The following is a 16,897-nucleotide window of genomic DNA, read 5'->3' on the forward strand; positions in this document are numbered from 1 at the left end:
TTCAACTACTTAAAGAAATGCTTAGGATGAATGGGAATAGATACGAGATGACCCTGCCATCCGCTTCTTGTGGGCTGGTTTATTTGTAAATAATAAAAAGAAAAAAAAGGATATTTCTCTGCATATTTCTTTTAAAAACATCTAGAAAGAAGGGTTGAATAAATGATAAGGCACTACTAATTCCTCATTTCTCCCTAAAAAGGGAAAACATTGAAAGCAAGAACGATTACCTATATATCTATACTATGGTATCAATCCCTTCTTTGGTCTGCAATATTTATTTTTTTAATTATTTCAACATTTTCTTTTCTCAACCTCCATTTCTTTTTCTGTCAACTTCTATGTTTTTTCTTCTCCTACTTTTCTCTAAATAACTGCTCGCAATCTCTATCTTTTTAATATTTTTTATTTATTTAACTAAAATATATAATTTTAAAATATAATAATTATATTCTAAATATTTTAAATTAATTACATGCACTATTTTATATGACTAGTGAGTATCTGACAATAGAGATGCCTCCACTCATACTATTACTACACCCCAAAACTGTGCCATATTTTCTATCTAGCGGACATAATGGACCAGCAGTTTCGTTATTGCCCGAAACCTATTTCATAGATTCATTTGTCGTATTCTATAAGCTATTGCCTTGGCATGAAACTCAGCCTCTGTTCCATTGTATTATCTGGTCTTTTTTTTCCTTTTTACTGTTTTATCTTTTATTTCCTATTATTAATAAATATATCGTCCAAGTGCTCATTTGTGGTAATGAGCATAAAGCACAAATGTGAAAATATACACTTTACTTAAAAAATACAAAATAAACCATAAACCTTCGGGTTGGATTCATGAGTTTCAGTGAACAAATTTTTGCACTGACTTGGCTGGTTATACATCATCCGTGTCTCTACAAAGATGTTGGCTTACATTGATTGTCAGCAAATTCATCTTCTCCCAAGCCTAAACAGGGAAATCAATTGACAGGAAAGAGCATGCTATAATTTTGCTATTCCAAAGCTTGCAGCAGAGAAGGGTTCTAATTACTTACTCTATCATTACAGACTTGCTTAGTCTCCCTTCCCCTCACAATAATCAGTCGAAACAACAAAACCCCAAACCCTGCAAACAACCCGATTGACGAGGGAACTACCTAGTTGGAAACACCATCATGGGAAGGAGGAGAAGAATGGAAGAGAAGGAAGCATCCAGCAGAGAGCAAGTCTTAAACATCAACTCATACCTTCAACAAGTGTGAGGGCTACCTATGCATTTTCTATCGACTAAGAAGGCTGTAGGAGGGCAAGTCTTCAAGGCGTGCAACGTCTTCTTGCAGAAGCTCCCTCTCCAGCTGACGGCGAGTAGCTTTCATCACCGTCTGATGTAGCATGGGAAAAAGAATCAGAATATGTAAAAGAAAAGAAAAAGAACGTCGAGTTGCGCATGAAATCATCTAAAAGCATGACCAAAATTTTGTTTAGATTCATTTCTGAAAAATATTTACTGAAGATGGTATGAAAAGATTAACTCAAGGAATGTGTAGAAATAGAAATGTTTCTGGATAAATGAAATGTAATTTCTGGTTAATTGAGCTGACAAGGTTGATTTGACATTTCATTTGGATTAAATCTTTGGTATACTCATTATGGAATGCAACTAAAGTGAGTCAAAACTCGAAAGAGATGTATGCTTTAAAAATAGGGTTGAATATTAGGTGTAGGATCCAAATGAAGAAATTACTAGGAAGTATTTCTTGAGTAAAAGGGCTCAAGCAATCGTGGAAACATGAGCTCTAAACCACTTGTAAGCTCATCACTTATCAACCATTCAGTTATATGCATCAGGCCAACATGAGAAAGTACGTATTTCTAAGCCTCTATGTAGAAGCAATTCTGACAAACACGTGAATACTTACATTGAAATCCATGTATGAAGCATGCATGGCAAGCCACTGATGGTCCATTAGCTTGAACGCGATACAATAAAGAAGGTCAAATGCAGATTCATTTTCTGTCAGGCAAAACGGAATAACTCATTGAAAGGTGCAAGAACACTTGGAAAATAAGTTTAACCAAAAGTGGATCATTATTGTAGCACGGTCCTACCTAATACACAATGTTTCTAATTGATTTGATGAGCAGAAGCAAATAAAATTAATTGCCGCCGTTTGCTAAGTAGAGTGAAGATGGAAAACATTACCTGTTAGAAACTTCAAGAAAGTTGCTCCGACAAGCGTTCTGGGCTTCACTGCATGGGTGGCGTAAGAGATTAGCTGATGAACAAACAGTACAGACTTTTTTTTCACAAGTTTACTCAGGTATTTTGACACTTGTATAGACTGTGTCTAACAGAGTAAGCAGAACCACCTATGTCCTGCAGTCTACCAATCTTCATTTACATCACTGACAGGCATTTGAATTTTAACTATGGGCACTAAGGTCTGCCAATAATTGTTCACAGACCATTTTTGATACTACATAGATAAAAAATGCTTCAGAAATAATAACTTATCAGATAAGAATGAAGCTGACTCCTATTATAAAGCTTATTGTTGGAAGGAGTTGGAGGTTCAGGTCCCTTGAAGATGAGATACACTTCAAATGAAAAAGAAAAAAGACGAAAAATAATCATTCTAACATTGACTTTTTGGTCTCAAAACATTCAAATCACCTGCTTCGAGGTCAAGCATTTGAATTAGCATGAATGTGATGTTGACACCAGCTACAGCAAAGGGGTATTCCCACAGAGCTCTGTCACCTTCCTTCTTCCGGAGAAGATCTTGAAAAGATTTCTGTGAGGAAAAAAAAAGATAAAAGAATCATTAGGTGAGTTTATTAAGATGATATACTTCCTTAGTAAATACCTAAGCTAAGGAAAAAAGAAAATTACAACAGATGAATAAAGGGAGAGAAGAAAAGTTAGAAAGAGAAAGTATGTCGGAGAATAAGAGAGACAAGGAGCAACTATCTCCATTTTCCTGTCTTTACATGTATGCGTATTTAGCAATGTCTTCAAATTTTGAGCAAAGACTAACAGGGCTACTTTAAATATATGCAAGGTGGGTGGATAAACATACAACTTCTGTAATTGTTTGTATGTGCTTATATCTACAGATATAGTTATCTATCCATAATCACTTCAGTGGATCTTTGGACAGCTGAACCTATTTCCTACCCATCATCGGATGCACATGGGCCTTCAATTGGTATTTACTCCACTTTAAGACTTTACAGAAGCAAAAAAGTTGGAACTGGAACGTGAGACTAATTTGAGCAACTACTGCCCAGGTGAAACAAAAGAAAACCATATCTGAGAAACTTCGAGTAGCGCGATTTAAATTTTGAATTCATGAATTAAAGCTTTGCAATTATATTCAGTGGAAGCTGTACCTGAGGTCACATGAAACTAGTCAGACTATACTACTTCTCAATTTACTATGCAATATACAGATGAAAATAGCCCAGGCATTCTTTACACAAAAGAAGCAAGATTATTCAAGAGGTGACAAGGTTGATCAAAAAACATAATTCACACAAGGCACAGAAACACTAATGATAATGTCTACCCATTTACCACCAGGAAGACGATAGATTTAGCTCAAACGCAAAAGTTTGCATGCATCCACACAGAGAGAGAAATAGATAGATTGAGGAGAGATGCGTAACATACCGGAAAGTTCCTTGCAAAGTATAATAAATTCTCCAATGATATGAAACCACCACCCCTAAAAGAATAAAAACTATATGTCAAGAGCTACAAAAGCAAAGACATGACCAAGAGTTAAGCCAATTTGGTCCAAGAGATTCAACAGGTCATGAGAATGATTCCATACCGAAAATCTGTAGATGGATCTTTTCCTTGCCAACCCATTTCCTTCCACTGCTCTGATATTAAACCACGGAGTTCCTCTCCAGGAAAGGCAACATGCCACAATGCCCTTAGCGCTTCCTATTAAGCAAACGAAAAAGAAGATTGATGAGCAAGAGAAATACTTCGCAGGTTATATTTACACTAGGCAAGAAAGATGGAACCCAATGAAATTGACAAATACTTTCGATATAAAATAAATTGATAGAAATTTTTTGACCAGTACCTGATGTTCTGGAACAGAACTATCATAGGCAATATCGATCCGATTCTGTAGCCTCTGTAGGCATTCCTCCTAATAACATCAGGTTATACAAAAAATCAGGTTTCTACTGAAGCGGGTATGAATTACAGGATAAAGTTAACGGCAAGAATAATAAAATACTACTGTTAAAGTTAACAGCCAAAAAATAGCAAAATACTACTGCTCAAACATGAGATTTTGATCTATCAATGCACAAGTTTTAGGAGAGCAAGTTGTCAAAACACAAAATTGTGCCGGCACATGCCAGAGACAGAGTTGTGCTAGCGTGACACGGGCAATGTATAAGTATAGCATCAGATTCTGTATTGTTCATGCTATGCCCATCGGATCAATTAGAAATACACAATCATTTAACAGAGAGCAAACTGCAACAAAATTGGAGATGATTCCAGATAATGTTTCGGGCTATGATACAACACTGTAGGCAAGCACCGGAAACCAAAAGATTCAATTAATCAGAATATTACCTGTGCAGCGGTCAAATCAAATGATGGACGAGCATCACTATCTCTTCTTTGAGCACAAACACACGAAAGCCCTCTGCCAAGCCATGCAGCAGATCCTGCCACAACCTCCACTGTAACAAAAGAAAATGATTGGCAAAAATAAACAGCAAAGATGTTGGCGTGTGTTGTCATCAAGGGGTATTGTATGCTATGACTTGAAATTTGGACAGAAAATGAAAAATAGCAGTCACTTCCTAGTTCCTCTGGGAAAGAATATAGCACACTAGTATCTCACAAGCACGGTAGCACCTCATTTGTGTTTGTTTTTTCCACGATCTAAAAGTGTAAGTTTCATGTACTTTTGATAACATCATGTTCCGTTTACAGAAATACCATGCATTTCATTCCAATCAATATAATTGAAAGTGTTAGACACAGGAATTCAAAACCTTGGTAGTGCATAAAACTAATTATAAGCACAGAGAAGCAGAAGCTGCTCTCTACCAGAAAACCTAAGTCATAAACTGCAGCTACAGAAATAGGAAGAAGAAAAAGGTCAAAACATTCCTACTTTTGAGAAGGTCCGAAGACTCCAAACTTGGTAAACAGAAAAAAACAAAGAACTTAGAGTACTCTATAAAAGGAACACACAAGGAGATTCATGAAACAAATAAAATTATGAAGTTTACTTATTTTACCGTAGTTCCGCTGGTATAGAGAACTCCATACATAGAAATGTTTAAGTAAATTAATAGCAGATAGCTTTATATGTCTATCAGCTACAGAAAATCTGCTCAATCTTTGATTTATTAATGGGATCGTTTAAAATAGCAGAACTTTTAAATAAGAGTAAGCCCAAAATTACCTTGAAACTTATTTACCAGAAACAGAAAACATATCCAACTGTACCCCAGCATACAAAATGAAAAAAGAAAAAACTGCTAAATATAAGATTCACAAGTTTGCCACATAGCAATCAAATTATGGAATGACAAGTACAGACACAAATTCGGTAACGGAAGAATGAAACTAACCACAAATCTCAATGCAAGTAGGCATCAATTAATTAACGTAATTTTTTTTAACTCATCATCCAGAACTTCCTCAACAGTCACCTGCACTCTTTTATACACAATTGCACATATACTCGGGGGCGGCGGAAATGAGGATACAAAGTTATGCTGGGGTATATATATATATATATATATATAGAGAGAGAGAGAGAGAGAGAGAGAAGGGGAGAAAGATTCTAAAAGTAACTATGAAAAGGAAGAAAAGAAGAAGAGATAACATAAAGGAATATACCAGAAGTAGAATGGCAGGCACTTCCTCGATCAAGCCCTTGCGAAATTCGCCTTACTGCCACAAACGACCCTCCTCCTCCTCTATCATCCATTCCTCTGCCGCTACTTGGTCTTCAGTTGATTCCGAATCTGTTTAATGACTCCGCCTCCACTCCGAACTGAAAAACCACTTTATTACAAGTGCTTCCCAATTCGATTTCCCCAACTGATACTAAAATACGAATTCAAATCTCGATAAACTGAAACTAAAATGTGCAACAACTTGGATTCACCGGCATCGTCTCGTGAAGTGCTTACTATCAAGAAACCAAAGATTCCTTCAATAGGGTTCAAGATCTACAATACATCCCCCAGAACAAATTAAAAAAAGAAAGAAGAAGAAGAAGAACTGAAATCACTCTCTTCTCTAGCAGTTCATTAGCACGCCTACATTACATACCCAATGAAGAATGCTGAGATTGTACGTATGTGTATGTATGTATGTATAGTTTGTTCAAGGCTGCACAGAGGTTTCTCTCTCTCTCTCTCTCTCTCTCTCTCTCTATATATATATATATATATACTGTATGTGTATGGAATTATTATATATTGGACTGAGCTTTCTCTCTCTACAAATGGAGAGGTTTTTGTTTCTGTTGGTGGAGTTGGGTGGCCTGCGCGTCTGTTTTTAGAGAGAGAGGAAGCGGCGATCTTTCTTAGACTCATTTAATTAAATATTATTTAATATTTTTGCACTAGATTTATAATAGCGACAAATAAATTACCTTTAATTTAATTATTAGCAAGTTTTTTGCATTTGGAGGGCATTTGGTGGAAAAAGAAAAATCGAAATAAAATAAAATGATACCCGTGGACCATTTGTCAACACCCTTTCAACTGTTGTGAGCATTAATTTCAACAAATTTGTGTTTAGAAGTTGATGTGCATGTCATATTCAGATGCCTAAAAATCCACTTTATCTTAGCCTGTGACCTGTGTATGTATAAATTATAATAAATGTACTACTTTGATTCATGTCTTAATTGCTCAAGTGAATGACATTGTGTTTCCTCTTAACCTCCAATTCACATGGGATGTTGGGGAAGCGTGGACCATCTCATCATCTCATGTGTTAACAATAAGATAAGACGTTCATTTGTTTTTTGACCCACACCCACACCCACACCCACCCCAAATGTTTGTTCATCATCAAACACGCATGCCCTCTTCTCAATTACACACTTCTTTTTACTTTTCTCAACATTTATTATATTCAAAAATTCAATTCAATTTTTGGTATTGGAAAGAAGGGTTTGGATATGTGCACCCAGAAAAAGGTCCATTTTTAGGTAAAAGAATAGGCATCTCTCAGTTTATGACTTTCATGTGCCAATGCTCTTGTTTCAGTGGTCCCAATCCCCTTTTTCATGCTCTGCATAAATATTCCTCAAATCTAAATCTACTTTGCTTCATTTACTTTTCTTGCTACTACAAATATATAAATAATTTGATCCAATTTTTCATGTGATTGACGTACAATTTTCAAAAATATCAAATCACAAGATAATTACTAATAATTTGATTCGAGTTAGAATTTCAATTAAATCAGTTTTTTTTCCCCTCTTTAATAATTTTGCGTTTGAATCCTACTGATTATTCCGACATTAATTTAATATCATAGTTAGTAATATGTAATAATTTATGGAAATATTACGGTCAAAAAAAGATTCACTTAAGAAAAAATGAGAGGAAAATAATATAATTATTGATGTGACATTTTACATTGAATTTTGGTGATTGAATTGTCCATTTTGGTGATGGGATTTATGAAGGGAACAAAGCTATGATGAGAGATTTGGTGAAAGCTACAAAGCTATGCAGAGAGTCTTGAGATTTCAACATCATAGTGCTTAAATTCATGGGTAGGGCTGACTAACATTAGCCTCCTCAATTCTTTGTTTTTTTTTTTTAATAATAATTTAGGTCATGAATAGTGAATTTAATTAATGTCCCAATAATTCAATCTCAAACATATGATTATTATAAAAAAAAGAGAAAGAGAGAAAATTTTGGCCCAAGTCTAGATTGAATTTATGATTTGATGCCGACATAAATATCAGTAACTCTTTACTTAAAATTCTTTAATTATTATTATTTAATTTGAATTAATGGGTTCGAAGTAAAAGATTTCAAATCAATAATAATAAATCGATTGAATTTATTTGAATAGTTTCTTATTATAATGTTTTTTAATTTTTGAGCTCTCATTTTTTATTAAGGTGGATAATGGATACGAATTTACGGATATAGAATCATTTGAATTTTTTTTACTGAGTTATTTATTTAAATTCAAATTTTTTTATGCAATTTCGATCTTAAAATTCTCACAAAAATATGGGACCGAAAAAAAAATGGATCTTTTGAGTTGTGAGATATAATATAGACTTAGGTAAAAGCTAGATTTATTTAATTTAATAAAGTATCCTATGGATTCTTGGATCTCAAAAATCAACGTGGCATGGAATATTTATTTATCAGACCCTTAGTACTTTGTGTTTTTTTTTTTTAATTGTTTTTTAAATTTATGATAAAAGTATGTGCAAGTGGTAATTTTAATAAAAGCTGAAAAGATCATACAAATAATATCATATCCAATCAAGTGGAAAATAGGTCTAACGGTCGATTTTCAGATTGGGCTTATTAGTCAAACCTAGACGTGCTTATCATGTTGTACCTACCATCATCTAAGTACAACAATCACATGCAATTATGTGTCTTTAGACCATAACATTCCATGCTGCAATTAGCACTCTATTAAGGAAAATATTTTGCCTAAAACCCTCAAACCCTATTTGCTCTTCAAATTTTCTTTATGATTGTGAATTCTTTTTCTTTTCTATCTTTCTTTTTTTTTTTTCCTAATGTTTGCTTGAACTAAGGGAGCTCAACTACCAAGAAACTTCCTTTTTGTTGAAACTCGTCGAAATATTGTCGAATTTGGCATTATAAACCAACACGCTAGATGTGTTAAGTTTAGTCTGTATTGAATCAAGATAAGTTGGCCATTGTGTGAGGTTGGTGAGTTCCAAACTCGTAACATTTAAGTGAAAAATTAAGAATCTAACCACCAGACTACTGTACTGGGTAAAATTACAATGAGCTCTCCCGAAATTTTCTATTATTTGAAAGATAACAAATACCCATTAGAATTAACGGTTGTCTGACAAATACCCCTCTACAATAGGCTGTCACGAGGGATATTTGTTAGTCGGCTATTAATTTTAGGGAGATATCTATAATTTTTTAAATAATGAGAGAGTATTTTCAATTATTACAAACTTGTAATTTAGCCAAGTATGGGTTTATGCATTTAACTATATTGCTTTTTATGACAATTATGGGAGGTTTATGATATGATTAATTTTGAGCATTGGAAGTAGTATGAGATTTTGAGTATCAAAATTTCTGGTCATTGGGAGTAGGGACTATATATTAGCAAATCAGCACAGAGAAGAAGCATTATATGATGATGTTGTGGACCCAATGTCATGTGGGATTTCTGAAAAATGATGATTATATCTAATTTTAAGTGGTGTATTTTTTAAATGTTAAATTTTCATACTATCTATACTTTATTATTAAATTAGAGAGCCTTTTTTATGTCTTACTTAATTTTGATTTACTATTAATTTTTAAATTTTTAATTAATTTATATTTTTCATAACTACTTTTCTGGTAAAATTCTTTTTCCCTCATACATTTTTTTTGATTTGTCTGCAAATTGGTGATGAAATTGATTGATAACAAGACTTGTTTGAGGGCTTTATGGGACATTTTGAAGTTGTTGTGCACCCAACTTTTAATAATTGTTGGCTTTTTATTGTACAAAATCAGCAACAAAAGCCCATTTGAATGGCAAAGGTGTACTCCCTTTTTTGCTAACTCCCACATTTGTTCCCTTACCTAAAAAGTAAGAAGACATTTGATGGGAATCTATGCTCAAGTCTTTACCTATTTTCCTTTTTTTTTTAAATGAAAATTGTTGAAAGTGTGAAATTTAATTATTCTATGATTTTCACTGATTTTATTATTTTAATAATTCATTTAGAATTCTTATGTACAAACTATTTATGTTATATATATTATTGAAAATAAAAATGAGATCGATAAGAATAAAAATACTAAAAAATTAGATAAATATTTATCACGTCACTATTATTATGTTGATTTCTAGGAAAAAATTGAAAAACTTCGTTTATGTATTATAATCCTCGATAATGTTATATATATATATATAAATCAAGTCAAGCATCAATGTAATTTTTCTAAAGAAAGCAAGTTCAATAAAAGGTAAAATATACATCACAAATTTTTATAGGAATTGACCTCACAATTTTACTATCATGAATAATTAATTTTTATATCCCAGTTAATTGAACGTGAATGGCATCTCCCCTCTCCCTCTCTTACACTTTGTATATCGTACAATATTTTTGAATTTTAAATATCTTGAATTGATAGGATTTTATTTATTTATTATTTAAAAAATGACCATTTTAAAGGGTCTATGACGAAGTAGAGATTAATGTTAAAAGCACTATAAATGCAATATGAAATAAAGAATATTTAAAAAGTTTAGAATATATTATATAATACGGAAGTTTGTGAATGCGAGGTTATTAAATAAATATAAAAGTTGATAGAAGTTTTATATAAAAGTCTAGAAGCTTTTGTGATATTTTCAAAAGAGCTTTTGAATGCTTCTCACCACACCATTAAAATTAATCTACACCATCGATTCAAAGAACTAAATATATAAATATTGGATTGGAGTTCGTTTCTAAAAATCAAGTTTGGACATTAATATTTTTATTAAAAAAAAGTCACTAATTTTTTTTACTTATTTACACATTATCTACGAAAAGAGAAAGAAAAACAAAGTCATTATTAAAATTAAGAATTAAGCATCACACGAAATAGAAATTTATTTTGCTAGTTTAAGAAATGAACCAATAAAAGTATTACATCGATTCTTGGAGAGAAAGAAAGGAGGGTGAGAAAAGGTAACAAAAATTGGACGAGGGAGGGAAGGGGAAAAATAATGAAAATTACATGTGTTCGAATACAAACACAGATGAAATTAAGTTATTCCTCTTAGTCAATTAGACAATTAACTCTATATACTATTTTTCCAACGTATTTTAAATCCTTAATGGTAAATTACAATAGATAATCTATGGTATAAAAGCACGTGATGAATATGGAATTCAAACCCACACACATTAATCACTCCATTCATATATTAAATTTATGAAATCTGTCTCAAATAGATAAAAATTTTCTCCAATCATCACTCCATTCCATGTCTGTCGTTTTTCGCCTTTCGATCAAGTCCATCAGGTTTCAAACTACCACAGTTGGCGATTGTCGTCAAGCCGCGACGACTTCTACCAGTGAAGAACTGTTTTCTCTTTGTCGAAGAAGAGAAAGAAAGAATAAGAGAGAAAAATCTCTATATCTCCATTAGTTTTCTTTGATTTCTGATCGGATTCTGATCTTCTTATTTTTGGAATTTTTTTATCGATTTTCATTTTCAAAATATTCAAGATATTTGAGTAGTTTGATACGCTTAAAATCCTCTGAAAATAGTAAAAACCCCTTATGGTATCTCTGAAGTTTTGTTTATAGCCAAAATCCCAACTCTGTACTCTTCAGTTGTTTGTCTAATAGTTGGGGAAGAAACTCCAATTTTGGATGGCCGCCGCATTTGATTCTTATCTCCCCTTAATCAAGCTCAAAATCTCCTCAAAGTCGTGAATCCCAACGGTCTCTTTGGTTGACGCATGGCATTCACTTCCCCTCAAACAACTTTTCTCCTCTATCCGGTAACTGTTGTTCAACAATAATTTCCAACCTCATCTTCTAATGTTGGGATTTTTTACATCTTTAAACGGAGAAAGTTATGATGAATTTGAAGAGTGTTTTTATTTTATTTGTATCATTATTTCACTACAAAATATGTAATTTTAACTATTTAAATAATATTTACTCTTCAATTTTATAATTGAACGAAATACTTTAAAAAAAAAAATTTAAAGTCATTTATAAAATGACAATATTTAAATTAACTAAAATAATTTATTTAAATTTATCAATCCAAATAGAACATTTGAAAAAATTCTTAATCCGATACTACTGTGCATAACTTTTTTTATTAAATATATAATTATCATTTTAAAAATAAGAAAAAAATTCTATAAATGATTCATACAAATATAATTACAATAATATATATACAATTCAACCGGCAAACAAATAATATATATATACATATATATATAAATACATATAAAAAAATATAATTTAACAATAAACACTAAACTTTGTCTTCTAAAATACAAAATCAAACATACTACTCATATTTCACATTATGTCCAAGTGACATGACAATAACAATATTTGTTTGTTACAACCAAATAACAATTCATTAATGATATGTGTCCTGTATAAGGTAAAAAATAAAAAATATTAAAAAAAAGGAAGGCAGGCAAGCCTATAGAAGTATGGATGATACAAATACGTGAACAGTTCTTTAAAACATTCAGACACATCCAATGCAGCAGGACAAGTAAGAAACAGATGCTTGCTTACATGAATATATAGATTTATTTATCATAATTCATAAGAATAATCTTATTTTGTCGCAATTATCATCTAAATATCATTTAAATCACTGAAATACATAAAAGTTAGAAGTATTGGATGCAGTAGCATCACAAACAAGGCACAAAAGTCAAAAGGTAGCTCCTTTCACCTTGTTTAGAGGATTCTCTCACATCAACAATTTAGGCTTCCCCAGTCATAATTGCACATAAAACAATCAAAAATCAACATTTTGTCCTTCAAGCGGGCAATAATATGAAGTTGTATTCTACATTTTTGTTTGATACAAGCACAGTTTAACAGGCAAATCATTTTTACATAGTTCCAAGTCCTGGCAAGCAGATCAGACTACCCCATAGCATACTTCTGGGTCCAGCTCCTAGCAGTTTGCTCGTATTTGGCCCTGTCCGTCTTGTACATATGAGCTATTTCAGGCACCAAGGGATCATCAGGGTTTGGGTCCGTCAAAAGTGAACAAATTGAGAGCAAAACCTGAAAATACACACAAGCCAAAGTTCAGTCCGGTGAAAAAAATTATTTAGTTGCAATACCATAAAGAAGCCTACTCGTGTAGAAATATCCCTTCAACTCAATACGGCTAAATGTAAGATCATTTATTTGCAATGAAGTTACGCAAACATTTGTTATACGTCAATGTGCCGCCATTATACAATTATGCAAACACCAGAAAGCAACGGATTAGAATTTTCAAGAATTCCATCTATGCAAACAAAGATCACGTTATAAATGTTTACAACCGTGCAACCAGTTACTCAATAAAGACATGCACTGCCAAGAATTGAATCTACATCCAAATCATAAACTCCAAAACTCCAGTAGCAAACACAGTGGATAAATAATGCTAAGAAAACACTCTTAGAATTGGCAACTGATGCCTTAGGACTGTAGTGGTGAGCTAAATAGAGTAGGGTAGCCCATAGGAGCAGATAATTCAATGACATATACTTCTCTAAAACTGTTTTTGGACCAAATATTACAGAACATATTTGAAATTAAAAAGATAACAGATACAAGTCAAACCAAGATACTGGAACTTTCATGCAATGGTATAAAACACAACCAAATGTGGATATAAAAGACTTTCTTAATGAATTAATTACCAAATATTTTGTTGCAACACCTCTGGTAATAAATATATCATACCTCCATAGATGGTAAGAAATACAAGGTTGGACTTGTTTGTTTTGAAAATGCTAATTCAGAAATCCACCTCATAAGAGGAAAGTTTCAAGGAAATGAGAAGTACCTTTGAAATAGTTAAAGCAGGGCTCCATTGCTCCTTCAAGATATCAAGGCAAATACTGCCATTGCTGTTTATATTTGGGTGAAACACTTTTGTCCTGAATGCGACCTGAAATTTTGAACCTCAGGTAAAAAGAAGATCATAATGGCCAAAAAGTAATATATGAGTTAGTGGCATTTGATGTTGGACTACAACTTGAAACATGACGAGAAAAGTACACAGAAAACACTGGAATTTCCGAATAAACTTACTAACCAAAGTTCCAAAATCAAGAAGACTACAATTTGCAGATCAAACAAGGTCAACGGAATTGGTTTATTGCTTCAAAATTAAGATGCAGATGGAAGCAATCCCACAAGGAACCCAGTTGTTCCTGGGAGTCCTGGAGGAGCATCACCATATTCCACTTTAATTTTCTAAAATCGCACTCATTCTCAAGTCACAACTTCTGAAGGTTCTTATTTGCTTCAAACAATGTGGAAGTTGGAGAAGACAACACTGATGTTACGCTTCCAATTTGCTTCATTAAAGAGGTGCCCGATGGTTGCCCGTGGTGTTGGCCAACCAACGGAATGCAATGTTGGACATGACAAAAATAGTGGAAAGATGGCGGTACGATAGTTAAATTATTAACATGAGAGATGGCTTTCTGCTGCTCTTTTTTATGTTTTTTTTTTCACTGCAAATGGCTGATTTTTAAATCCAACTGCAACTTCAAGTAGCACATGATTAATACCCTCATTCAATATATACTATCATGTAAAATAAATTGTCAACCAGAACGGGTCATAGAGATAGGTTCAAACTTCACCGTTAGGGTCAAATTATTGAACACTGAAGTCAGTTGTGAAATCTGCTTAAACATATTACATCAAACTTAGGACAGACAAATGCAGGAACCATAAAACCATTATTTGACAAAGTCGATAACATAAGATGACACTAGTCATCCAAAGTATCTATAGGTTAGACTCTGACACAATTAACACCAAAATCAGATCCACAGAGCAGTGTTTAACGGAGTAGAACAAATTAATCGTGTCATGTAACTCCAAGAAAATACTCAAATGCACGAAACCAACAATTCCAGTATTATTTACTTGTTGCATACCTTTGGAGGTTTGAATGGATAATCAGGGGGGAAATGTATAGTGACTAGAAAAACCCCCCCTGTATAAGGACTGTCTTGAGGACCCATTATTGTTGCTTGCCAGTGAAACATATCCTCACCAACAGGTCCTGACAATGTCAAAAGCAACAAATTATCACATTTCCATCTATCAGTCATAGAAAACACTAATACATTGTAATACAATAGTAATTTGCCAATGCACAGTCGTAAACAATCCATCAACTTATGACGCTGAAAAATAAAAAGTAACACTATATGCTTGATTGATCTCCAATTCAACATTAGGAGAGGCATCCTGCACTTATATGCAAGACTGAAACAGGTGCCTGGAGATTACAAGATTTAGCTCTGTTTGCTGGAAAACCCTGAAATAATACGAGGGCATTCCCTAATAGTGATTGACTCAATACCAGATGGAGACAAACAATTTACTGTTAGTCTAGAAATAAGAATGTGATTATGAAATCATGGGAAACAGAAATGTCAGATTTTAAAATAATCTTCACTGAATTTTACTTCAGAGCATAGAAAACAGGACCACTTCAAAATAATTCTAGAAGAAATTATAAATGAACCTTAAAACTTAAAGTAAGTAGCACACTGAAATAGAAATGCAAAAGAAAAGTTGAAAATGATTCTTGAAAGTATACAAATACCTTTCAGAAGTAACCTATTTTCACAAAAGAATTTTACTTCTCAAAACCATTCAGCTATTTATTGGCAAAATTATGCACGATTTTGGACACAAATTACAAATAAATTTCCATTGGTTGGTGAATATAAATATCACAGCACCTCGTATTATGTATAAGCATATTTCATCCAAAAGGCCACAAAGATAATTGATGCCTCATCCTAATTGAATTATCTAAACCTCTAAACAAATTGCGGTCATTCTGCAAGACTCAAAAATCCAAAGCCATAAAACTTAGTCAAATTATTTAATTACGCTTAAGGGCTTCCACCTTAGGTTAAAATGTTCGTTAAAAATAAACATTCAATAACAGCAAGCAGGACTGATAATTCAATTAATAGACAAGAAACCACACCAAACTTATATTTTTCGACCCTCTTCGGCACAAAGCATCACATCATAAACCCACAAATTTTCAACCCAATATAGCTTTTCCACACTCAATAAATGGTCAAAACGGCAAATTCCAGGCAAACCCAAAGCAAAAATGATCAAATTCTATGGATCAAACGTCGAACACGCCAACGAATACATCTAAAAAAGAAAAACACATCATACGAAACCCTAAGTACCAAAAAATTAAACACGAAATCATAGATAAATATGATACCAGCGCTGCAAGAAGTAGGGGGATCTTTCTGTAAATCCTTTAGCTCCTTGAGGATCCTTTTCGACGCCATTGATCAAATCAGCAAAGACAGACTCCGATCTGTTGAATATTACAAAAAAAAGTCCCACAGGTAGAAAAATGTTAGAAGGCAAGAGATAATGTCTTCACAGATATATGTATGTATGTATGTATGTACATTTATAGCGTAAGATGAACGTATTTTTGTTGTACGTATAGATAGAGATGTGAGGTGTGGACTCACCCAACCCCACTATTTGCTTTTCTGTTTTTGTTTTCTTTCCTCGTTTCCTCTTTCTCTTGAGGTTGAGCTGTGCAGCTACTAATAAACGACTTTAATGACCCTTTATTGAGTAACTTGACTGCTTTCTTTTTCTCGTTGAGTATATCAGAATTCCGGCTTATTTACTTTGCTTTATTCTAGTTTTTGAGCTTTTTGCTTTACCAAAAAAATAGTAAATATTGGTTTGGAGAATATACAGTTACAATAATTATGAGGCCAGAGATTTATAGTCTATATAAAATGATGTGTAGCCCGCATGACAGTAACACTAATATGGTTCGTCTTTCTTGTTACGAAAAAGGGAAAAAAAAGCCCAACTTTTATTAGTTAAAAGACAAATTGAGGACGCAAATTACAATCGTACATTTTAC

At 33.0% G+C, this 16,897-nt stretch overlaps 2 protein-coding genes across 7 annotated transcripts; both read right to left on the reverse strand.

Moving 5' to 3' along the window:
* Positions 1-825: 825 nt before the first annotated feature.
* LOC105179898 (uncharacterized) lies at positions 826-6,551 on the reverse strand. 5 transcript variants are annotated; one of them, XM_020691484.2, is made up of 10 exons: positions 6,323-6,550; positions 5,885-6,041; positions 4,601-4,710; positions 4,095-4,163; positions 3,834-3,949; positions 3,671-3,725; positions 2,672-2,792; positions 2,201-2,248; positions 1,917-2,011; positions 826-1,379 (listed from the first exon to the last, which is right to left on the reverse strand). In XM_020691484.2, exons 2-10 carry the CDS (start codon positions 5,973-5,975, stop codon positions 1,278-1,280), a joined length of 807 nt encoding a protein of 268 aa, XP_020547143.1. In that variant the 5' UTR covers positions 5,976-6,041; positions 6,323-6,550; the 3' UTR covers positions 826-1,277. The 5 variants fall into 5 exon arrangements, with proteins under 5 accessions (XP_020547143.1, XP_011101857.1, XP_011101858.1 ...); XM_011103555.3 differs by having other exon boundaries at positions 5,885-6,219; positions 6,323-6,549; XM_011103556.3 differs by having other exon boundaries at positions 4,601-4,695; positions 5,885-6,551.
* Positions 6,552-12,555: 6,004 nt separating this feature from the next.
* Positions 12,556-16,626, reverse strand: LOC105179897 (ubiquitin-conjugating enzyme E2 28). Of its 2 annotated transcripts, XM_011103553.3 has the most exons (5): positions 16,488-16,626; positions 16,226-16,324; positions 14,901-15,028; positions 13,793-13,897; positions 12,556-13,017 (listed from the first exon to the last, which is right to left on the reverse strand). In XM_011103553.3, exons 2-5 carry the CDS (start codon positions 16,293-16,295, stop codon positions 12,874-12,876), a joined length of 447 nt encoding a protein of 148 aa, XP_011101855.1. In that variant the 5' UTR covers positions 16,296-16,324; positions 16,488-16,626; the 3' UTR covers positions 12,556-12,873. The 2 variants fall into 2 exon arrangements, with proteins under 2 accessions (XP_011101855.1, XP_011101854.1); XM_011103552.3 differs by lacking the exon at positions 16,488-16,626 and having other exon boundaries at positions 16,226-16,414.
* Positions 16,627-16,897: the final 271 nt, after the last annotated feature.

The sequence above is a fragment of the Sesamum indicum genome, linkage group LG1, assembly GCF_026168435.1.
Source record: "Sesamum indicum cultivar Baizhima isolate 11 linkage group LG1, ASM2616843v1, whole genome shotgun sequence".
Classification (NCBI taxonomy): Eukaryota; Viridiplantae; Streptophyta; class Magnoliopsida; order Lamiales; family Pedaliaceae; genus Sesamum; species Sesamum indicum.